Source organism: Bombus fervidus, chromosome 8 (assembly GCF_041682495.2).
Source record: "Bombus fervidus isolate BK054 chromosome 8, iyBomFerv1, whole genome shotgun sequence".
NCBI lineage: Eukaryota > Metazoa > Arthropoda > Insecta > Hymenoptera > Apidae > Bombus > Bombus fervidus.
The window spans coordinates 14,362,396-14,388,942 of NC_091524.1; the positions used below are offsets into that span (position 1 = coordinate 14,362,396).

The 26,547-nt window shown below is 31.4% G+C and overlaps 1 protein-coding gene across 2 annotated transcripts in view; it reads right to left on the reverse strand.

Moving 5' to 3' along the window:
• Nucleotides 1-79: 79 nt before the first annotated feature.
• Nucleotides 80-26,547, reverse strand: part of Slga (proline dehydrogenase slgA) — a 39,790-nt gene continuing 13,322 nt past the window's right edge. The window contains exons 3-12 of one of the 2 annotated variants that reach the window (XM_072009020.1): nucleotides 13,154-13,362; nucleotides 11,761-11,942; nucleotides 7,612-7,676; nucleotides 6,955-7,139; nucleotides 6,497-6,671; nucleotides 5,969-6,079; nucleotides 5,756-5,887; nucleotides 5,006-5,205; nucleotides 4,121-4,209; nucleotides 80-3,770 (exon numbers count right to left, since the gene is read on the reverse strand). In XM_072009020.1, the coding sequence (XP_071865121.1) occupies nucleotides 3,565-3,770; nucleotides 4,121-4,209; nucleotides 5,006-5,205; nucleotides 5,756-5,887; nucleotides 5,969-6,079; nucleotides 6,497-6,671; nucleotides 6,955-7,139; nucleotides 7,612-7,676; nucleotides 11,761-11,942; nucleotides 13,154-13,362 (1,554 nt within the window). In that variant the 3' untranslated portion in view covers nucleotides 80-3,564. The other variant, XM_072009022.1, reaches the window with a different exon arrangement.

The following is a 26,547-nucleotide window of genomic DNA, read 5'->3' on the forward strand; positions in this document are numbered from 1 at the left end:
TATTCACCATATCATGAATGTACATTTAGTTACGCTTCTTATAGGTATCTTTTGTGTATAAAAGCTATAACTTGTATAATTCCATGAAATAATACAGAGTTGCATTTTATTGATAAATTTTAAACTAAGAACATTGTAATATTGATATATGAGAGGAACTTTAAATACAAATTAACACATGTTATCTTGAATAATTGTTACAAAAGTAAAACATCGACACGTGTTTGATGGTAATTTAGCAGATAGGTATTTATATGAGAATATTTCATAATTTATAAAATTAAGAAGAGACACGAATAGCCGGACTATTTGTAAGTTTACCATGAAAGATTTTCAAGCGCAAAGTCGCTTTTCTTGTTGCCATAATTTCCGATTGTATGACTGATGATTTGTATTAATTCGTGCATAACGCGTTCAAACTAAAACATAACCAAATTTATTCATATAATAGTATCATATTTGTATGTATACCGATATATTTTGCAATCTTGAAATAAATTATATAATTAATTAAGAATCCGTATAAGCAGAGATATAAGAAGAAACGAACACTTTGGAAAGTGTCGAAAAAATACAAAAGAAAAAGATTTGTTAATTGTTGCAAAGACTAGGACAAGAAACGCTACTTCCAAAACCAGTGAGAAATTCAATATAAAAATCTTTGGCAATAAATTTGCTCATTTTGATTCAAATAAGAAATCCTAAATATTTGAACCGAATTTACGTTACGGTGAATTCTATAATAGAAGAGAACAAATGGAAGCGAAATGTTCCTGTCCTAGTATACAAGCATGGATTTAGAAATGGTACTGGAGAGGCATATATTAACTGTATTTCGTGAAATAATAAATATTATCTTATTTTATATCGATCGATGTTTCAATCAATCTTCTTCTTTGACAGGCTTATAATCCCAAAACAAGATTTCGATTTATATACACATACGTATATGTATGTAATAAAGTCTCTCTCCGAATAAAGGTAAATTGCATGAGAACATTATTAGAGAGAATATTATTTCTGCATTTTAGATTACATTTATGTGAGCTACACATAAATAGATGCTAACAACATTGACTGTTAAAAACGACATAGTAAACACTATATTGTATTACTTTCATCATAAATATATTATTCACACACACAGGTAGGTATTTTTCATAATATTCAGCCAAGAGAAAGTATTTTTTTATAAGTTCGTTCTGGCAGTAAAATGCATATCCTTGGTAACGAACGTTACTTCGTATAATTATGTATTGACTCGTGTAATATGTATCACACACGAGGATAATAACTATATATTCACTTTCTTCACTACTCATCTCTTTTATTAGTCTCGTGTCATTGCCCCGTATAAATTCTACTTCAATGGTGATGACAAATGCGACCCATCATGGCGTTATAGTTTTATACTTATAGCATACAAGTTTCTTTAATAACATTAACTATCTAAATTATTGTCATCATCACGAGACATATAGAAATTAATTAATGTATCGACGTGACAGCCGAACACTAAAATATAACAAATAGAATTATACCTAAGTCACTCGCATCCAACATACCATTAGCCACATAAAAACATTTAGCTATAGCATGTATAACTTTAACAATGCCCCTTTATTCATCGATTCAATTTCTTTCTCTTAGGTGTGTAAATGTAACATGGTTCCTTCGAGACTTTTTGCTTAATCTCAATTAAAAGAACTGCCACACCTTGAAGAAATAACTGCCCTACAAAACATAATACTTCTCTTAAATGTTTGGAAAATACAGACTACATATACACAGTTTCGAACGCAATTACGACACAAGCGTAATAAACACAAGAGATCATGAAAAATTGTACGTTCGTATATATTATAAAAATGAGAGATAGGATCTGTTGAAAACAGACGTAAAGTTTAGCAAAAAAGGAAATGCTACAGGACAAAAACATACTATTTTGATCTCTACGAAAAAAATACTGATGAGAAAATATTGAAGTGTTATTCAACTGCGTGGAAAATTATCCACCACATGTCGAATTATTTTCATTGCTAGCGACAATTATGTTTCGTTCGAACGTTGAAATGTTATGGAACAAAAAAATTTACTACTCAATTTGTTCGAACGCTGTTATACGTTCTTTTTTTTTATAAATAAATTCGAACTGAGCGAAAGCACAGGATTCGTCATTTGACATGTAAAACAATGAATTGAAACTCGACAAAAATTTATTGTTTATAAATTATAAAGCTTTCTTGGTATTTAGTTTTCTTAAAAAGAAAATTGATTAAGAATTGTGTATAAGCTATATCAATATTCATGAATATTATTATCTCGTCTGCTGAGGAAAGTAATATTAGGCTGAACCATAACGAATTAAAAACTTATACAACGTCATTAATTATTTATATATTTTTCTTCAATTCCAAGTTTCGCAGTTCATCGCTATTTCGGCCCAATATCACTTAACTTTCTTTCAACATGCGTAGTAATTGCACAAATAAAATGGCTCTTACATCAATATTCATTCGTACCAGAAACTTAACAAAATTTTGCCAAATATTTCCAAATATTTACTTATTAACAAATTACGGGAGCTATTTTTTTCTTTTTTTTCCTTTTTTAATAATGTGCAAACACTTTGTGATCAAATAGAAAACATTTATGACTCGTAATTTGCCAATACTAACAACTTTGGTAATATCTGTTCCTGGTAACTACGCATAAAATATTATGGAACTATATAGTAGCGAATGTTCATCCCACGCGAGTATTTTAACTTAATTAAATACAGCACACGCTATATCAATTTCATTTGATGATTGTTCTATACTTTCATATGGAAAATCATATATATATATATATATGTATATATGTAGCATCAAATGAATAATAAAGTATGTCAACATATATTCAAACACATTCGCTATAAATAATCGTGCACACACGCACTACGAGATTCTTAAATAAAATATAAAATATAGGACTATAATATGTTTCAGGCAAAAAAGACATATCTTGTTTCGGTTTGTAATTTATCGATTGAGCTTTAAAAACTACTCTGTAGAAACTTTTTATAAAAAAAAAAAAGAAAAATATTAAAGGTCTTTGCAAATGAGATTGTTCGATACTAATGTCTCAAGTATCTTTCTCAATTTGTTTTTTGCTTTTTTATAAAAAGATCATTATTAAAAATGTACATATTCAATATAACATATACCCGGTTATGTGATATCGAACATGATATTTATTAATAAAGCGTAAAATGTGCTCCCTATTTATAAAAGTAATAACGCATCGCTGAGAAGAGCCTTCTTCTTTCAATTAATATAAACATAACGAGCAATGAACATAGTTCTACCATATGGTGCGATATTGAGCAGTTTTGCACTTGATAATATTCACACTAAGGCAATTTTGTATAATGAATAACACTGCATATTTCTTCCAGTCACTCTCACGCGCGCGCGTTTGTTCTGCGTACCACAAAAGTCTTTTTTTCCTTTTGAATAATTTACAATCACTACTTAAGTTTGATATTTAAAATCTGTCTGTGCAAATAAAGCGACCAGCTGCTCAGACGGGAGTATAATTTCCCTTCGGTTTGTAAAATATCTGCCCACTCACGAAACGCCTCATAATTTCGGCTAACAGCAGGCGTTTCTCTTTCTTGATTTTCTTAAGTATGCCTCGGTTCTCTTGTGCACGCCGAGACAAATATGGTAATACTTCTTTCACTGGACCGTAAGGGATATATTTGTATGCTGAGTATCCAGACTGACCTAAAATTTGAGTTTTATTATTAAACATTCAAAATTTATAATATTAGTAATATTTTATTCTAGAGGGTTATAAAAGCTTTCTTAAATCTTTATTATTAAAGACTGCTGATTTTTATATAAATTCATACTTTTATAGATACAATTGGAAATATGTAACGTAAGCAAACGTTTGTTTCAATTTTTAAATATTATAAGTAGAGTCGATACCAATTATATAAAGATTATACTTTAGACATGTTACATATTTTTGTATATTATATGCATTCTGTGTACTATTACGCCTTAAACATTTTCAATGAATGTATAAATATCGACAGTCCATTAAGTGCAGAAAAAATAAAGATACATACCGAGTGGGAAAGTTATGTAATCACACATTCCCAATAATTGGCCAAAACAAATCACCTTATCCTCTGGTGAGATTCCTATCTCCTTCATTCTATTTTATAACATATTTAGAATACCTTAGTAAATAATAGTAGCCTAAATAATTACATAATAAATAGTATGTCCAATTTATGTCTACATATACATATACGCTATCATCTATAAGTATATATTTGGACATACATACACATTTCTAATTATTGCTGATAAACAAAATATACTGCAAATGAAACTCTTTAATCTAATTTTGGCTTCTAATCTTATCTTAGGGAACTACATATATAATTATTAAATATTGATAAGAGCAATAATTAGTATTTATATAATATAAACAGAAAAGCAATATATATATAATCGAGAGTGGATAAAAATTGCTATCCTGTGGTGATACCTGAGTTAAATGACTTCAAAGTCGGAATATTAGAGTGATTGAAATATGTGTCTTTAAGCACAACTTAAAAGTTTATACAGATTTTATGAAACGTCAACTATCTATTAGCGATCTATTAGCGATCTCTTAGCGATCTCTTAGCGATCTATGAAACTTGAGCAACGTAGGTATGTTCCCTGTTTCAGTTTAAGTTTAGCAGAGCATTTGGTCCCCGTTACGACGAAAGTTAAAGAACAATAGTACAGAAGTAGAGTCTAGAAAGCAGAGAAATGTTCTTCAATCATAATTATGACAATATGTATAATAGAAATATCAACTTTTTGATCAAATTGGATCAATAAGTGTCCAAATACTTATGAATGATAATGTATGTAATTATTATTCAAGCTATTAAAAGACATTGGAAACATATACTGTATATTTTAAAAATTCATAGAAAATATTCTGTAATACGTACTTTTCTATTGCGAAACGTACTGTATCCTCATTGTGAGATGCAACCATAATACCAATTTTCTTTGGATCTTCTCCTTTGTCTTTGTACTGTTTCATTCGCCTTAAGCACTCCATTAGAGTCCTATGATAAGACTCGGTTGTAGCTTCGAATGTAGGATTCGTTGGATCAGGGTAACCCATTGCTGCTGCTCTGGCTCTTTCCTACATTTATAATTTGAAGAAATTTATCCCAAGTTTTTAATTAGTACAATACAGCCACTTTAACCTACTCACAATCACTGATTTAAAATTACGTCTTTTCCTAAGTTACAATCGATTATGTTTCTGTCATATATATTCACAGATAGATAAATACATTACCATTTGTAAGTTTTATTGGACCTGCAAAAATTACTGTTCAAGAAATTGAAAACACAAAATTTTCTATTTACAGTACACGACAATTTAATTTCTACAAGCGTTTAAATACTTTCGTAAACCACTGTATAGCTTTCAACATGTTTTCTTTTTTTTTTTCTTCCAAAAAATAAATTATAATTTTATAAAATAAAATTTATAAATCATAACATAAATTTTAAATATTAATTAATTAGAGAAATAATACTTTAAAACAAATCGTCGTGGTTTATACCCTTGTCCCAGTAAATCCTGCGGCAATTGAATTTAATTTTTCTATCTTATACAGTAATTGTACGCAGAAAAAATTGTCAGCTGCAAAATTGTCGATGTAAGTCACTCAATAAAGGATTACCTGTTCGATGTAAGCGCCACGGACGAGTTTAGCACCGAAGTAGAAATTCTGACGTTCAGCTTGTTCCAGATCCGTTTTCACTTCATTAAAAGCTTCTTGCAAGTATGTCTGGTATGTGTTGAACACCACGGCCTAGGGAGTAGACCATTTGGGTTTAGACCACTGAAAATTTACTAAGTGATAATATCTCATCTACGGAAACAAAACGTTTACCTTATGTGTATTGTACTTGCGCATCATCTCCAACGTTAACCGCGATATCGCAGGTTGGAAATACGTTTGTTCGGCGTCTATCATTATACGTACGTCTAATTTATCGGCCACCTGTAATGAAAGTTAGCAATTCTATCTTTGCTAACGAAAACTAAACTCTTCTAAATCTCCTCATTGTATTTTCTACAATAAATAATGGAAGTATCGAAAGCTTTCCATTTTATTGAACACAGGGTGTCTTATGCCAAAGTTAGTATATAGCTTCGAACTACTTCCAAATAGAGTTTACCAATTTTTTGGGCCGTTATCTTGCAAATATCTTGCAAGATATAGGATCATGATTAATTGACTACTTCACATTTTATATGAAACCATACTTATGAGAACATACACGTAATAATGACTTAAAAATCATAGAATTTTGCCTCAAAGTACATTTTTCTATCATTAATTATTCCAAAAATATAGCCAATTATATGAGACACCCTGCATTCCTTATTCATTGTTTTCATTTGTAAGTATTCATACCGAGACAATGTTATTCAGACGTCTTATCATGTTTCTGAACATTTCTTCTTCCTTGGACGTGAGCTGCGACATAAGCCTCACCATCTTTCCCGTTTTAATGTCTGGAACTTGGAACGTTTCGCTCAGCTCGTAGTTCTCATCCAGAATGCCACTCCATGGGAACAAGTGAATAACACTATAGGGAGAAATGAATTTCTTAATTTTATACCGATGAGAAAATATTAATGTATAAATAAAACAAAAAAAAAAAATTGTAAAATGTGTGCAAAGTGTTATTACTAAATAAAGAAAGCAAGCAAGGATAGAATAGGCAGCGATAGAAAGAAAATAACGAGAAAAAATTATAACTTATTGAAAAAGTTAATAAAAAGTTAGACTTGAAAGTAAGAAGAAAAGGGAAAAATGGTAATTGATTAAAATGTTTTTCTAACCAATGATAAATTTTCATAAATTATTACCCTTCTTTATCTGATTGAATTTTTTGTAGAAACTTTTGTACTGGCGCTTCATCTTTAATGTGAGCCTCTTCGAATTTTTTCATGAAATCATCAGCCGTAGCATGATGAGTTAAAACAGCGCCTTCACCACCAACTACATCCGACATATATTGTCGTGCACGCATAATTACTTCCGACAATTGGAGCTATAAATAACAAAACATATAACTATTTATATAACTGTAGATATGTAAAAAGAAACAAAATTATTCCTAGTTTATTCTAATTCGAATAACGTTATGGATCTTTTTTACATGTTTTGTAGACTACTGAATTATTATTAGACTTATACTATGCATAGGTATAATAAATACTTTACTTACTTAACTACTTACTAGTTTATCCTACACATATGTATAAAATTTGATTATTCTTCAAACATTATATTTTATCTCAAATATTAATATATAGAAGCTACTATATTCTCTTTATCGTTTAAATGTTAGTAGTATATTAGAATAAGAAAAATTAAAATAAAGAAGAAAAATAAAACTATCCGAAATACTTATAGAAATACAAATATTCGCTCAGTCGATAGCTTAATCAATTAATGTTTAAACAATCATAAAAAGTTATTTCCTAAATTTTTTAATACTTCATTTAAGAATATTCACTTACCAAAAGCTGTGGACGGCCAAGGGCAGTTAATTTAATAGCGGTGAAGCCAACACCCATCGAAGCAGCTGTACAAAAATAAATAAATAACAATTAGAAGAAACGTAAGTATTAAAGTCGATAGTAAGAAGATCAGTCTTCCAGGAAAGACAGACAAAGGATAAAATAAGGAAGGAGAGACAGGACTTGTTCTTCTTACCAATTTCATTAATCTCAATCACAGTTGAAACTTGGAATTCAAGAATTTTCAGACTCAGGGCTTTCATTTGATCCTGTAAAACGTTAAACGTTATTATTTTTAACTAAACTTTAACGTTTATGCTAAAATGGCCAGAAGAAACAGAATGATAAGTTTTTAATATATGTGGGATATATAATGTTTGAAATATTTTTAAGAAGTAAAATATTAAAAAGAATATCGTACTTTAATCTAAATCAGTGTTTTCCAACGTGAACATCACAAGGGTGAAATTTTAAGTATTTTGGAGCAATTAGAATATTATGTTGCATTCGTCATCTTCATCGCTGATGCAGTACAAACACCATTATATTGCTTCTTATGCTAGCAGAAGCAGGCATTTTTTTATGTAACGTTTCTACATGTTGTTAGTTTTCTGATTAACCAAAAATTGTGCTAATAACATTGCCCAAGGATTGGTCAGCGTTCCGATCGCTACTATACTTTTCTTATAGCGTTTCTGGTACTAACTACGAATCCGCAAATCCACAAGTTTTTCTTCAGCGTGTCTATCTTTTGAGAAATGCGATTTTGATAAAAATTCATATTTTCTAAATTTAAACAAACTATACTATAAAAACGTAAATATAAAAGATATTCAACTCCTGTTTACATCTGTAGACTTTCTGGATACTTTCTAAATCTGTAGACCTTGTGGATACGCTGATATTTGTTTCGTTGTTGTTCCATATTATTTTTACTTCGCAAAAATATAAAAACATAAAATTCGATCCTGAAAGGATTAAATAATTTTATATATTGGAAAAATATAGGACAATTATTTTCTAAATGATCAATTTGCAATTTAAACAAAAAAAAAAAAAAAAAAAAAAAAAGATAAAAATGACGTGGATTTATGCAGTTTCTATTCTAGCATGCAAATAATCCAATTATCTTTATCCAAAGGGAGACTTCGCTATTCGGATAAATAGAAAATCTTCTCAGCGAAACAAAACACCGTTATGTCATGTTGTTTGGTTGCATGACTAAATAAAAGATTCTCTAGAGATCTTTATTTATAGGTGGAATTCGTTTTCAAGGTCTTATCTTCTTGCAGAATTTCTGAATTCCGTCGCTGAAAGTTCTCCAGGTTATAATATTAAATTTTAAATAATTTCATTCGTCCAAATTTCCAACGCGAAGCGGAAAATAAATTTTATGTTAGTTTAATCAGAATTTTTTAAACCACGTAATCCGCAGCGAAGCGAGGGATTAATTGAAAAATTTATCCAAAAATTTTGATTTCATTTGAAGATATAAATAAAAAAATTTACATAACGATATGTTAATTACGAGACCTTTACGACGTGGAATCTCCTTCATTATAAAGCAGTCTAATTAGAAGCATCAATTTTATTTTATAGCTTACAGTCTCCGTGATAGAGATTGATAATAAAAATTAAATTAAAAATTTCTAAATTAAGTAATTTGGCTTTAAATTGTTACGGTTCCCAATGGCCCAATAATGCTAGATCTATACTGCAAAAGTTATACTACATAGTAACGTACATAATACTACTGATACTGCTAACGTTATATGTACATAATAATGTTACACTATTACATAAACTAGTCTTTCTCATGGTACAAAAAAACTATTAGAGGAATAAGCAACAACGGTTTACTCGAATTATGCGATAAAACCGACCATGTTTCAATATTTAAGTACTTGCCATCGATCGGAAGCTTGTTTTCAAATTTGGAAAGCTACATCGTACGTTCTTATTAGTCATATCATTTTATTAGTCATATCCTGAATTACCAAACGTGGAACATTCGATATTTTATGCCCAATTTCTTTATGATTGATTTACGAATTCCCGATAAGCTGGAAAATTTATAACGCGAGTCGATTTGAGCGATCGATCTTGAAAAATCGGAAACATGTGTCAGGAAAATTGAAAAAAATGTCGCTTTGGATGAATAATCGTTTACATAACTATTTTTAGTTCTAGATTTCTTTCGCGAGTTTGGACGAGATACGTATGCGTATTGCGTCGATTATGCAATATTACGTGCGAAGATATCTTGCATCGCAGTATCGTTTACACGATGCTATAGATCAAATATTTTATTTCCATTCTCCGGTGTTTACATACCATCAAATATTACTCATCGATTGCTTTGGATAACATATTATACGTCTTTCTTGGTTCCTAAGTTCCTAGTTCCTACAATTACGCTCATAATTGCATTTATTTACAAGAACATAGAGTATACTTTATTTTACCATTCATGGCGCTTTTACATCTACGAATCAACGACGAAATCTTATCTTGTTCCGAAACGAAACGCGATGAGACAGATATTTCATTATTAAATGCGAGATATCTCGTCCACGGCATCGCATAAGCGACATTTTGCATATTGCGACGCGAGATATTTTTTTTTATAACGAGTGATTCGTAATGTCAAAGTTTACTATCGCGAATTATGAGCACAAGAGGATGCTATCCGACTCTTTATTAAAATCATGAAGAATATACACCTTGATTTGCTCTATCGATTCAAAACGGTAGTGCATCGTAATAGAACCAAACGCGTGCTTCGTAATGTCGAAGTTTACTATCGCTAATTATGAGCACAAGAGGATGCTATCCGAATCTTTATTAAAATCATGAAGAATATACACCTTGATTTGCTCAATTGATTCAAAACGATAGTGCATCGTAATAGAACCAAGCGAGTGCTTCGTAATGTCGAAGTTTACTATCGCTAATTATGAGCACAAGAGGATGCCATCCGACTCATTATTAAAATCATGAAGAATATACACCTTGATCTGCTCTATCGATTCAAAACGGTAGTGCATCGTAATAGAACCAAACGAATGCTTCGTAATGTCGAAGTTTACTATCGCTAATTATGAGCACAAGAGGATGTTATCCGACTCTTTTTTAAAATCATGAAGAATATACACCTTGATTTGCTCAATCGATTCAAAAGTATAGTGCATCGTAATAGAACCAAACGAATGCTTCGTAATGTCGAAGTTTACTATCGCTAATTATGAGCACAAGAGGATGCTATCCGAATCTTTATTAAAATCATGAAGAATATACACCTTGATTTGCTCAATTGATTCAAAACGATAGTGCATCGTAATAGAACCAAGCGAGTGCTTCGTAATGTCGAAGTTTACTATCGCTAATTATGAGCACAAGAGGATGTTATCCGACTCTTTTTTAAAATCATGAAGAATATACACCTTGATTTGCTCAATCGATTCAAAAGTATAGTGCATCGTAATAGAACCAAACGAATGCTTCGTAATGTCGAAGTTTACTATCGCTAATTATGAGCACAAGAGGATGCTATCCGAATCTTTATTAAAATCATGAAGAATATACACCTTGATTTGCTCAATTGATTCAAAACGATAGTGCATCGTAATAGAACCAAGCGAGTGCTTCGTAATGTCGAAGTTTACTATCGCTAATTATGAGCACAAGAGGATGCCATCCGACTCATTATTAAAATCATGAAGAATATACACCTTGATCTGCTCTATCGATTCAAAACGGTAGTGCATCGTAATAGAACCAAACGAATGCTTCGTAATGTCGAAGTTTACTATCGCTAATTATGAGCACAAGAGGATGTTATCCGACTCTTTTTTAAAATCATGAAGAATATACACCTTGATCTGCTCAATCGATTCAAAACGATAGTGCATCGTAATAGAACCAAAGAATGATAAGAAGGATGAAAGCCACATCAAGCTATCTGAAATAACAGAGTTTTTCAAAGAATAAACTCATAACTCGCTAACAAAGTAGCATAAATAAATAATCGATTCTACGTATTATATGTTTCGCTGGTGATGTTGCATAAACGACGACACGTAGCGAGACACGTAGCCCATTGAAACTTGCGAAGGAGTTACAAGTTTTTTATTCTGATAACCCACTCACCGGCTACAGACTCGAGGCATCTGATAAATATATCCATGTTTCGTTCACAACTAGCTTCGTTAAGGTAGAAGTACGTCCTTGCCGAGGATACCTTGTATCGACGATCCGCGAATGGTTTTGCGACATGGTACTTCTTCAAGGGACCTTCCCTTTTCTCGTCTCCAGCTTCTGACACGGAACCCCTGGAAATTAAGATCGTTTATGTTACATTATATTTCATTTTCATTTGCAATTGAGAAGCTTCTCGAGCAAAGAGCTTAGCCTGGCATGGCGAACCTGTGGCACGCGTCCCGAGTAGCGCGAACGAAAATTTTGCCGACACGTCATCGATTTTTAGGTAATATCATTTTATACGCTTGTAAATCATTGAAAATTCTTTCTTAAGCGTTACAGTACGTACAGTAATAAATTTTGTTTGTGGCAGTTTGTGACAAAGCAGCTGAAAATCACAGCTGATTTTAAGATCCTCCAACAATTACAAGTGTATGTTACGTGTTACATCAAGTTACAAGTTTGTTTCTATGAAATTCTATGTTAATTTTTAAACTTGTTGTTGTTGTTGTTGTATTAAAAACTGCTCGGCTCGTTATCAGCTCATAAACATAAAAAAAAGCTTCGTCACTATCTATCGGCCTATAGATTTATCGCAAATGTTGTAAGCGTCGAGTGTATTTTCTATTCAAATAGTCGAATTATTATGAAATTTTTACGTACTTTGTAAATATAAAAAGAAGAAAGTTCTTTAAGACCGTTATAATTATTAATTCGAACGTAGGTGATATTAAAAAAATCTTGTAATTAAAGTTTCCAATGCAATTTACTCCATTAATCAGTTTATCTTTTATCAGAAAACTTTCTCAATTTTTCTACTCAGTTCTTATCAACAATTTCTCCGTTAAGTTTTCATTTACAATTCTTCCAATAAGCTTTCGTTTACAACTTTTCTGTTGAGCCTTCGTTTATCATCTTTTTCTTAAAGTATTTCTCGTTCGTATTTCTTCGAGAAAATGAGTTTCCTAGGAATTTCTTCAAGTTTTAGCTACGTGTCAAGAATACCACGTATATGTAGATAAAATTTAAGGAAATCTGCAGTACCAAAGTCGTCGAGATATCGATCCTCTTTCTCGTATGTATTTATATTTAATACGTAATTTCTATATCAAGACAAAACGACTTTTTCATTTACTAAAGCGAACATTTTCTTCAAGTACAAAGTATATAATTCGATGAAATTGTGGATGAACGCCAAGCACGAATGTGCACGGATTTACAACACTGCGATGCGTACCTGCGTAAGGGGCGGAACTAACGAGTTCGATTTTTCAAAAAAAAAAAAAAAAAAAAAAAAAAAAAGGTTTTATGAAGCAAAAGATTTATTATTATCGATACGTACTGTATTTCACGTCGTTCTGCTTCCTCTTGAGAAATATCCTCTTCAACGGAATAATCAAGAATGGGCTTTACACCAAATTGCCGCAACCTATCCAGGACAGGAGTGATCTGCACCTCGTCTTCGCCGGCGACAAAGTGACCGTAAAATGTAGCCTTCATAAGCTTCGTGAAAAGTTTCTCGCCAAGTATTTGCTTGGTTAATTTCATTAACTGAAACGAAATTTAACACCTACATTAACGAAAATATTAATAAAATATCGATAAAGTTTTCGACTTCGATTAATTCGTCCGATTGAAAATCTATGCATAATTTTTAACTTCGCCTCAACATCCACCGTAATACTGCCCTTGGCAATAAGTTGTTGACAAAGCGTAAAGTTATGTGTTACAAAGAGACCGCGGTTATTTGTGCAAATAGAACGTAAACAGAAATTTATTTCTAACGAATATTATGAACGGATGCTCCACTTTGGATATTTTATTTATTTCTCCATATTACGCGCATTCCGTCGAGTCTACCAAAGTCCATCGAAATATTTCAAGTATTATATTTATATATATTTATTTATTTATATATTATTTATATATTTATTTATTAATTATTTATTTATATATTTTCTGGAAATTAGTATGTTTCCGAGACCCAATGTGCATTATGACTTTATTACTTGCGAACCTGGTCGAACCTGGTCGAAAAATTGAGGTATTTGTTTGACTTAGCTGACCAAAAGTCTCAAATTCATTGTAGGTAAATATAATCTTTTATTATACTTGACTTGGCTTCTACTTGACAAAGATGAATACCTAGGAAACAATAAACTGTAACATTTTTTACATTCATGCTATTATATACATAGCATTTGACCGGTTGAAATCTTTTTCTTTTTTAATTCAAGGAAAAGATTTTAACGTTGTATCCTTTATTATCTGTTCTCGTTTTATAGTTGCTTGACGACGGTAAAAGAATAAATCGTAAGTCGTGCAGTTTTACTGGATTTTTATAGAGACATCTGGGTCTGTGCTAATCTTTTTGCTCATTATCGTACGGCGTGTAGTATTCATCACTTTCCAAAATTTTGATTTAATATTCTGTCGATAGAAAAATCGATTCTTACAACAGAGAATTTTTATAGAAATACTAAAAAAACATAGAGAATTGAAATTTGATTTTACAAACGAATCGCTAGATGCGTGAAAAAGATTTTAAAATGTAGTAAATTTAATTAAACCGAAAAACAGAAATACTTTCTGTCAGGTTTTTATTTGCTAAAAAAAAAAAGAGCCTGCTAATCCGGTTTGCCATATGAAATAGCAGTGCACGCGTTTTGCTTCTGCATTGTGCCGATAAATTTGTTATTTTATTTTACGAATGCGCAGATAGAATTGTGAAAGCAAATACAGCCAAAAAGATTTTAGATGTGAAATAGAGAATGTAACGATAAATTTAATAATTCGAATTGTTCTTCGAAAGGGACAAGATCGTGGAACAGTAGCACAGTTGTTCATTGTGAAATTTTATAGAATTTATACTTTTTTAAAACTTTCGTTTCATTTTAATATTAAAAAGAATAAAAAATGTAACGGCATTGAAAGTTAGAATTTTAATTTTACGATACAATTTTAGATAGATATTAAGATTTTTATAATAAAAAGTAAACCTTATAACACACTCTATAGCTCGCTATAAAACGTTGTTCAGTTGTTACGTAATGGCCATATGAAATCACATTATGAATATACATGTAATCTACTATGATTACCCCACTGTGGTCGCTTTCGGAATAAAAATTCGCGTCTCAGCTCGTTCAATTACCGCAAAAATTATTATTATGGCCACTAGGTTCGGGAATTGTGTCAGTAGCGGTCGTTTTAAGGCGTTGATGGAACTCAATGTGTGTCTTTTTTCAACAAAGAAAAAAATTTGGAATTATTCCCAAGCGGTACGTGAATTATGCGAATCTCCGGCTTGTATATTTTGCAAAGCTCACGTTCAACGATGTAATATAGTAAGTTACATAAGTTGCGTCTTTCTTCTTGCATTTAATTCGTAAGGTTTAATTTAGGATTGTATAAATGAAAACGAAAAATTAATGAATGGGTCATAGGTCGGACCATAGTGGTATCCGGCAGATAGTCGGCAAGCGTGAAATAATTTCCGACCAATGGATCCATACATTGCGCTTTATTCTAATCTTCGATTGTTCAAAAATCAAAATGTAGATATACCGTCGTCAAAAAATTGTTTACACATCTAAGTATAATAATAACTACTGTAGTAGTAGTACTTAGTATAAGATACTAAGAGTAATAATATGTACGTAACAATAATAAACATAAATTGGTCGATAAGTGGAAAACTAAAGCTTGGAGCCATGTATAGGGAAAAAGTTGTTCAGAGCGTTGATCTTGACAACGTATTTCAAGGTCATTGAAATCGACGACATCGTGGCTTTTCCCCATATTTGCATACCATCGTCTATTTCTTCGATATCTAAAGAATTTAGAATTAGCAAGAATTTCAAGAATTAGCAAGAAGTATATATACGCTATAAATACAGAAGTATATACGCTATTTATACGAGACATCTGCCGAAGCTTACAATTAATAAACCGGAATATTTCCGTTACAGCTATGACGCCATATATCACTTATACGCATTTGCATAAATGAATTGTTAACGCGCGATGACGTCTAATGATTTACATCTATGACTCATGTTATTGCCAATTCTCGATTGTCAGAGATAAATGCATTTCATTCACTACGGTAGAACAATCGCATAGGTGATTCTTCGTTGCGAAACATCTACTTTAATCTATGTGTATATATACATATATATACACACGGTTATTTATAGTACTACGTCTATAAAGTTTATAGCAATTGTGTTATAATCGTCGGCGTGTGTCTTTCTTCACGCGAAAAATGAATCGAATCGAGAAATCAGATTCTACTGGTTTTCACTGTAAATTAATTAACAATTAAATATAATTATCAATCTTTCTATCGCATATAACTATTCATCTTTAGAAATTGTTTCACCCTTAAATATTATTTATTTAAATTGTCACTCTGCTAAATAACTATTGAAATATCAAACGAGATAATCCAAGTTACCATAACAAAGTATAATTTACACATACTTTATACGTCACTCTATGAACGGAAAATGTCTATTGATAAAATTGATAAAATGTACGAGTTCCGCGGGGGAAGGACAACTTCGGAAATTGTAAAAGACATTTGTGAAGTATCAGGAGCAGATTCGTTTATATCGAAATTAATTGAGAAGATCCCGATCAGCAGATTTTGGCTTATACGATTCACCACGTTCTGGGCCACCAAAAGCAGTAGATAAGGATAATTCGATGATAACAATCGACGAAAATCGTCGAATTACCAGTAGGACACTTACATCGTAGCTTAATGTTTCTCAAACGTGTAGAGTCGGAACCCTCCGTCGTCTTGGAGTACAAAACTCGACAATACAATGGAATGTTGTGGAATAAAAACGTACGAACTTTCCGTTCGATCTATTATATACGCAGAGACACACCTAAAATGTATTCTAAAAATTCAGACACACGCCTCATTGCCAGCAATCCTAGAATTCCAATGTAAAAGAAGGATATAATTTACGTATCTTATGTAAGTTCTGTGAAACATAGATAGCCAAGGATCGACTGAGGTCTAAACGAGATTCTTTGGGTTAAAGCACCTGAGTAATAGTAGTTTAATTTACTATTTCCTCCTGTAGTGTAACGAGTATAGTTAAGGTTAAAGTAAATAATATTTATTTTGCATAAACGATGTTAAACTTTCCATTTTGTTTATTACCTTTTGATTCCTCCTTAATACGAATAATTAGCATTTTACACGAATTTATTAGCTACCTTCTGCTGTTAAATTTTGCATTTATCAACTTTTTTTATTTACCGGATTAAGCTTTTCACATAAGTAACGATGGAAAATGTTAAAAAGTGAACTCTTGTAAACGAGCACAATGGCTGGCAAACCAAGTACTTGACACAGAAATTCTAGGGCATCATCGAACAATGATGCACTCGGATCTCTGAATGATCTTCTATGGAATCAAAGGTTTTAAGGGTTTAGAATCTTAGAGATTTAAGCATGTGCTATCGATCTTTTTCGTGGATATCACATTTTTATGTCAGCATTATTTACTTAGCTTATACCTAAATGTAAAATTTCGGTTTAATCCACGTCAATACATCATTGTGTAAGGAAAATTGATCTTTCGCGTATTTCCCCTTAAAATCATTGAAAATTGCCGACTATACAAGAGGGAGTGAGCTTTAGGGGTTTGAATTGAGATCTAACAGCCTCCACGATATTGTTTCTAGATCATCGAAGAATATTCAAGTTAGAACTAGCGAGGATAGCTCCGTTTTCTTTTGTCTCTCTACTAGCCCGTTTATTAAATGAAATTTTTAAAAAGTGCTCTTTACAGACATTAAAAATGAAAGATTAAAATTGTAAATATTACGACAACTTGTAGCAAACAAAGTTTAAATCGTCATTATTATTCTATCTATTAGTACAGAGTTGTAAGTTTAATTTATCAAAATTGTACTTCAAATGATCTAATTGCGCGTACAAATGATGGTATTGATCAGATAATAATTAATTATGTATTAATATTTCGATAAGCATTTATTGTACCTACAGCAACAATAAAACGCAACATAGTAATTTGCAATTATATTAGAGCCAATTACTTTACACTATATGGCGTTCTGAACTGCTAATTATGAATGTTTCAAAGATCAAGCGATATTAATTGCATTATAATTAATTGTGATTGCACGATGTCCTAACGAGGGTTAATGCTTTTAAATATATTCTACGGAAAACACGCACAGGGTGTTTCAGCTAACTTGATCATCCTGAACAACTTTTAATGTAGATGTACGTTATAGGAAAAATATTTTTATACAAAAGTTGCTTGGATTGGAGGGGCACGTTATGTGACGCGTGTCTTTTTTTTTTTTTACATTTCGGTTTTTCCGACGTTAATTTCCTTATGTTAAACGTAATGTTATATCTTTTATGTGAAAACATGGAAGAGTATTGAATTCTGAGTAAAATGATATTGACCTTTATTTATCCTAAATAATTAACTTAATATTTAACGAATAATTTCGCTTTGCTAATTGCGAATTTACTTTGTGTAGCGTCAAGTAGAAGATTCGAAATCATCAGGTATTTCCGTGAAACAGCGGTATTTAAATGTTGCCCTGTACATTACCATAAGCAGCAAGTAAATGCTGAATAAACAATTTCCCAATCGATGGATCGATCGTGGTTAAGAATTTCTGTGGCTACCACGTTCACCAGATCTAAAGCTGCTAGACTACTTTCTGTGAGGGACATTAACCCTTTCGCTACCGCCGTTTGAGGAAAAAGTCGCGGTTCACAGTCCGAGTTTCGAATTTTCAACATGTTACACAATATGACACATATACGTACTTTTACATACATATCATAATAAAAAATGATAAGCGTCTTTCAGAACGTGTCATAATGTGACGCTGGATCTGTGGAAAACAATTAACGCGTAGTCACATTGTGTGACGCGTGTTAGCGAAATGATTAAAACGCACAGCGTACCGTGAACCAACAACAACACCAAAGAATATGAATGAACGAATTCGCGAAACGTTACGCTCAATGTAGAAACAATTCAGTTTCATCGTCGGTTAATAGATTGCACCATTGTATTAACGTCAATGGAAGATCTATACCATGTCGATCACCTGCGATCTTACAACACACCGGCAGTGAATGAAGATAGACGAGTGTGATGAAGAAAAATTTGTACCATAAAGAAACACCGCTATATTATGGAAATTTTTTATGATATTGAAACTCCAAATTGATATTACATAAAGTAAATTTTCAAGAAGCTATATATATAAAAGATACATCATTTCATTTAAAATAACCTTGGAAGCTCCAAAACGCCTTCAGCTTGAAATGTATGAAAAAGAAAATATGCGCCTCGTAATGGCCCGTTTAAGCCAAGCAACTTTTGCATAAAAGATTTTTTCATACAACGCATGCTCTAGAAAAAATTATTCAAAGTGTTCAAGTTAGCTGAGACACACTGTATATGCTATAACATTCTTATACAAATTTAACATCAACTATGAATCTATGTTGCTTATCTGAATAAATTAATTTATAGGCAGAAGATGTGAAAATTTGCATATTCAAATTAGTAACGAAACGAAATTCTCTTTTCACCCGGAGACTATGATTTTGAAAATATCGTAGGTCTTTAATATAACGGAATAGACATCAAAAGTATATTTTGCTCTCTTATGTTTAATACAGCTCTTTTTTAAGTTATATAAAATTTAATTGGAAAATTTTAAGATTTAAATCCCTTTTGTTGGGAAGAAACGTGCGTTAACACATAAAATTTCGTTAAAAAATTTATTTAAGGATTTAACTTTCTAAAAATTAAATTCTTTTTCAGTGCGTATAAAATTTAATTTAAAGATTCGAAGGTTCAACTTTTAACACGTACACTTACAAAATTTAATTTAAGAGTGCAATCATGAAGCAATCAATTCTGAGCAACTATACCAAAGGTCATATGACAGTAACCCAATTAAACCTATCAAAGACCAACATTGCACGATTTTTTTCACGATTTTCAATAACATTTTACTTACACAACTTTCACATATTACTCGACCCTTTGATTTTTAATTTATGAAACTGTTTAATTCAATAATATTTGAACAAAAATTCCTAGTTTTGAAGTCCCACATATCAGACATATTTATCTTGATGGTAACCAAAATTTATTAATTTTGGTTTTCGGTTAATAGAGTTCGATTTAATTTACGAAAAAATTAAGAACTACTGTTATATTATAATGGCGACTAGACTGTGGATTTTTAGGCATTCACGAGAATTTCCAAGGTACAAAAATATACGGAACGAGCATAGTGTGCGAAAATATATAAAGTAATTACAGTAGATTACTATTAATATATTACTATAATAAATATAGAGAACAGATTATAATACTTGGTAAGCGAAACAAATCTCAGCTTGTGTTTCATTTCTTTAATTACGCATAAAAATATGAATTTGCGTATATACGCGCAATCTGGTGATAAATATCAAGTATCAGTAATCACTTATCAAATAGATTATCGTTAAATTAATAAGAAATAAAATTAATCTTACGAGACGAACATGCCAATTGTGCATGAAATATGTAATACTCTTGTCCACGTGCCAAGGCGTATAAAATATACAGAATAAAAATAGTCTTCGAGACCTATGAATGATATAGCTGATTGAGTAATCGAAGTATTCGAAATTCGGGTCGTACGAAACTTGTTCAATTAAACTGATCGGAATATTTGATAAGCTAAGCAATACTTTAGATATTTCGATTATCTGATGGATAATATCACAGTCGATACATTCAACACATACACGCACATATATATATATATATATATTAACATAGAAAGCATTCTTATATCTGCTTCGTCATTCCTATATTATCGTATCTTATTAAAGTATTTCCTTTTTAAATTTTCTCAACGCATTTGTTTACAATTTTAACGATGTTTAAAAATTTCTCAATTACGATAATAAGAAATTATAACATATAATAGATATAAAAGATAGTAACACGATAATATATTTCACTATTTTAAAGAAATAGTTTACTGAAAATTAATACGTTTGATTTATATGAAAAGTTCAAGAATTCCATTAATAAAATATTAATAATATCATGTATTTAAGCAATATTTTATTAGAATAATTTTACTATCTTTGTATCTGTTTAAGTTACAACAAAAATTGTTGTTCTTGTTGTACTCAATTATTCTAATTAGAATTAATTTCGTAATTTCTAGTTAGAATGCAATGCATCTTTCAAGCTATTTGCCGATGTTTTGTTCAGCATGCGATAGAGTTATCGCCTCCTTTCCAAAAGTAATAAAACATAAAAATACTATGTCACCTTCTGGAAGACCTGTTAGGTGTACGATTAACGCGAATTTAATTAGATTAGTATCAGATAAAGATATTCAAATATAAATTAAGAGCAAATTTTAAATCTTTTAAAAGAAGGTTAAGAAATATACTTGTGTACTTTTACAAACTAAACTTCGTTTGGCAGCATCACTCCTTTTTAAACTTTTTCCCCATAATCTGAGTAGCCGATGAGAAATAGACCCAAAATACGAGGGTTTCAAGTATCGAAATCCGTCGGCTCAAAAGTTACGCGTCGTTAAAATTTGATACTTTTGGCACCAAATTAATCTTATACATTGGAGGTAGGCCGTTAAAGCGTTAGTCTTTGTTGACACTATGAACGTTATAGCTGGGCTATATATTTTTTGGCCGCTTCCGGCAGTTGGTAACTCATGCACAAAATGATATTCACCAAATCGATTCATAAATTAGCCATAACTTCTGAACCAATGCATTCGCAGACTCAAAACTGCTATATTTCGTCTTTATTCGTCGAATAGGATGGTTCGACAGAAAAAATCAATGCTCCAAAACGAAGTTTAACACCTAACTTTAATGACGCGTAGCTTTAGAAGCAATGGATTTTGACTATCGAAACGAAAGAATGTTTTTAAAAAAGCGATGCTTCCGAAATTCAAAAGGTTAAACCTTTTATACATTTGCTGGATCCTAGATCCGCCACTGTGCGACAACGCTCTTAATAAGCATGTAAATACGGACATTGTTTTCCCATGTGTATATACAGCCAATTTTATCCATTCATTCCCCGCTGATATAAACCTAAACATGTGGCGCCGAAGGTTCTACATCAGGTTTATTCACCGGTTGAATTCCTCGTATAGTGTAATCATCGTCAGTCTTAATGAAGGATCATTGGCTTATCATCACTCGTAAGAAATACAATAGCGACGAAACGAAATACGAAAACAAATAGTTAAATTACTAGAAATATTAAATATATCAATACAAATAATCTTAAATATAAAAATATATTAAATACTCTAACGATTATTTCTAATTACTCGTATTATCAGTAGCCTGCGGATTTTTGTGCACCTATAAGAGATTAAATATACAGAGAAATATACAAAATATCCAAAGTATAGCATTCGTTGTCATATTCAATAGATGAGATAAATTTCTACTTAAGATCGTATTCGAGAATCCGCAGTCTAACTATCAGCGATATTAACGAAAATTGTAGAATCAAACCAAATCCAAAAATTCCGCCATTCGTAGTGATTACCATTAATAAAAATTACTATTAACTAGACTACGGATTTTTATTATCATTTATGAGAAATTTGGAGCTGCAGACATACGAAATCCAAAGTACGTATCTCACCTAACTGACATTTATAGCGCAGGTGCAGTGTACGTTTGAAGTGGATGATACGTAACTTTTGAACGGTGTGTGTCTGGTATGCAATGCGATGTTCATAAACCATTGATTAGGGGAATATGTAATATGGCGACTGTGTGAACTGGATGTAGCAATTCTGCCAGGATCGATACGGTCTTGGCAAAAATGCTCATCCTTAGACATCAACTCTGCTAGTCGGTAACTGTTACCATTCTTGCTTAACTAGCATAACACTACATTTTAACCTTGAAAGCAAATAGCAAAGGGCTTAAGTATTTTATTTATAGAATCTTTCATAAGAGACCACGCCTATATTCACACACGTACGTACATACATACGTAAAATAATTTACGACAATTAAAATGCAAAATTTTCTTATTCTAATATTTTATATTAAAAAAGAAATCATTCATACAATTTTACGTATATTACGTATTATTACGTATATATTACGTATATTACGTATGTATACTTTGTTTGGTGCTTGAAATTATGTGCAGGCAATAGCAAATGTACACAAATGTGTACAAATGTGAACAAATGTACAAATGGAAAGAGAATTTTCTTTGCAGAAATTTGCAAGTAAAAATAATTTTATTTATTATTGCTCTTTAAAACCTTAGGGAATATACAGAAATTAGACGCCTATAAATCCCAAAGAAAATTAAGAAAAATAATATCTGTAATTGTCTGCTATGTCGTTTTAATTGCTTCTGAGTGACTCAAGGGATAGGAATTTTCATTTGAAAAAATATCGAAATGGTAAAAATTCTGAATAAAATGTTTTTAATTTTTCTGTTGCTCGTCCCGGCGGATTTTATATTTCAGATTTCCCTATTTTATCTGTGAGAACAACAGAGGAACCTCAGCTAGCGATCCCAAAATATTCAACGTGTAGAACACCTTCCAAAATTAGATTTAATTCTGTGACCTCCTCTTACAAAGATATGAAATAAAGCTTCGAACTGAGACTAGAAAATTGAAATATGCGAAGGCAAATTTCAGTGGAAATTTCGCAGATAAAAATATAGATCAACAAAAGTATTTGAAGAATAATGATTAAAGCTAATGCATTTTGATTTGAAAATTTGCATCAAAACGAAATCAAATCAAATTTGTTAAATTCTATATAAAAATGTTTTATGTCTTTTGTTATTTTTGTTTTAGAAATAATATAAAAAAATGTAACTCTATTTTGTATTAAGATCAAGTAAATCATCTTCTATAAAATAGCAAATAATTTGAATTTGAAGTATTCTATTGTGCATGTCGTGCATTTGACGCGTCCTTTATTAATTCTCCTATTTAATTATTGCATTGTAAGAAAGAACTCGTTATTTTAACATTTTATTTATAAAATAAGGATTAAAAATTCCATTAATAACGAATAAATATTGAAATAGATACAGAAATTGTTCAACAAACTTCGGTAATTAGTAAAAATAAATCGAAAATATTTATTTCATGTTATGTCGGCAATTTAAAAAATTTTTAATTGGGATTTAAATTGAAAAGGAAAAATTGGAATTTTAAAATGTAAATATATTTAGTGTAGCAATTGTTAATAAAAGAACGAATGAAAAAATTATTCTTCCCAGCCTTTCATACCATACTTTCTTTATTTTTGACATTATCCTCTTTCAAAGGGAGGAAACTAATGAAGAAGCAATTAAATAATAACCAATTAAACAGATATTGAATAAAATTTGTACGATATAATTAAATAACAAGAGACGTAATTACTCACGGACTGAGAACAAGACAGTCAATGGTTGTGATGCAAACAAAAAGGGTTGAACGTAATTGCGATGGCGTTTCCACATCGATCTGATCTCGCTAGGTTTCACGGGATAATTCACCGCTGAAATCGTAGGAATTAAATATCGGAGAGGAATTTCCCAGTCGATGAATAGACCAGAAAATACTCCGTTCCACGTTATTTCCTTCGATCATAATTGTTTCAAATCTTTCATTGCAAATAATTACATATCAGCTACTGGCTCCTTGTGTTATTTCATAATATGAAAATAACTATTTAATAAATACTTTCTATAGAATATATACGTATCGTTTTAATATATTGTTTCACACTTTGATAGTGAACGGTAGTTTTTCATAAATGATATTAATTTTCAATATTTTAATTATCAATAATTCAGACACTATGATTGGGATTAGGGATACTAACATGAAACGAGCAGCGAAACATATGAGTTAATGTTTTGTTTATGTAACACCGATAAGAAAGTTTTATCAAGATTATTAAAGTTTACCAACGTTATATATACTCACTGATAAGTACACAATATCCAGTCACTCGGAGTACCAAGAAGAGGGACGTTTCTCAAGTGGCACACTTCACAAATTCGATGATTACATATATGGAATTATGAATTTCCTACGTGATTGCATAACATTACGATCATTTCTATTTTTACATGATTTTGATCTAATGCGGTATGGAAAAAGCATTCTAACGCTCTTGAAAAATTCAAAGATTTCAAAAGAGACTTGGGGATCTGTAAAATGATAATTCGAAAGTTCCAAGGATAGAAAATCTGGAAATGTTGAAACTCGTAGATTTAAACAATTCGAAGCACATTGAGCGTATTGAACTTGAGGCTGCTACGAGATGAAGAGGACGGTTACGTAGCCGGGATAATATCAGTTTATCCCGGCTGAATTGTTCGTACGATCTGTTGTTATTTAGATTGGTAGCCAAAGAGTTAGACGCGGTAACGCCGAGAGCGGCAGAAAGTTGATTATTGAACCAACATCGACGCATGATTAATACCGGCAGCCATAGGAAAATAGCTTTCAAACAAAAGTTATCGCCAAATAAAAATTAAAAAAGATTTGACATCAATACCCCGTGAACTTTTTCATTGATTTTTAAGTGGAATATGATTGTAAACTTGATTAGGATTTCAGTAGCCTATCTCCACGAGTTTCCTCGTACAACGGCTCTTCCTCGACCGAACCCGTGCAGCTCTTAACATTTTATTCGCAAAAATAAGAAAGAAAGGAGTAACAGAGATAGAGGAAATTGTACATTACGCGGTTCTTCGAGATTCTTGTTCCGCGATGGTTTCGAAGTTTCCAAGCCGAAAGTACGATCACCCAAATAAGGAAATTATTTGACAAGAACGTAACAAGACCAGCGTGATTTGTTAAAGCAATTGCATAAAATTCACGCACGAAATCGATTTAAAGCGACGAAAGAGAGACATACTGGATATAAACAAGAAGAAATTGGACATTTTTATTCAGGAAATTGGACATTTTTATTATATGAATAATATACATAAATTTAAAATAACAATTCTTATATATCTCAATAATTTTTTAATCGTTTCTAAAAATCCTACATTCTAAAATCTAAAAACCTTACATTTTGTAAGTGTTCTAATACTCGTGAACGAGAATGTATTGGAATATTGCAATCAAGAGTTATAAGAACGGGATATTGAACAGAAGAAGTTGTTGACGAAATTATTCCGATCGAATGGCTATCAAAGGATTTAACGAACAGAGAATGATATCAGACGTGAAATTTCCGATCTACGAATGGGATATCAAACAGAGATTTCGACATGTTACCAAAAGGCATAATACGGTAATGACTGGTCGAGTGAATTTATCAAGCAACGAAAGTACAAAGATCAAAGGGATCGCCATCCTAACAGTCTAACAAATTTTTATTTCTTTATTTATCATCTATCGATTAAAGATCGAAACACATATCGAAAAGTACAAAATACTATACACCATTTGCTGAACAAATTCTCCATTTTATCCAGAAAGATATAGCGAAATAAACTTCGTATTAATTACAAGAGAAAAAACATGCATATCACATCGTTTCATTCAGATCCGTGACATGCATTCTCGGAATGACCCCATCAATTTACGGTAATTCAAACCGTTCCATGAATCCAGAGCTTAGATGGCAGCTTCCATTTCATGATACGGATTAAAATAAGAATCTCGGGTGTAGCT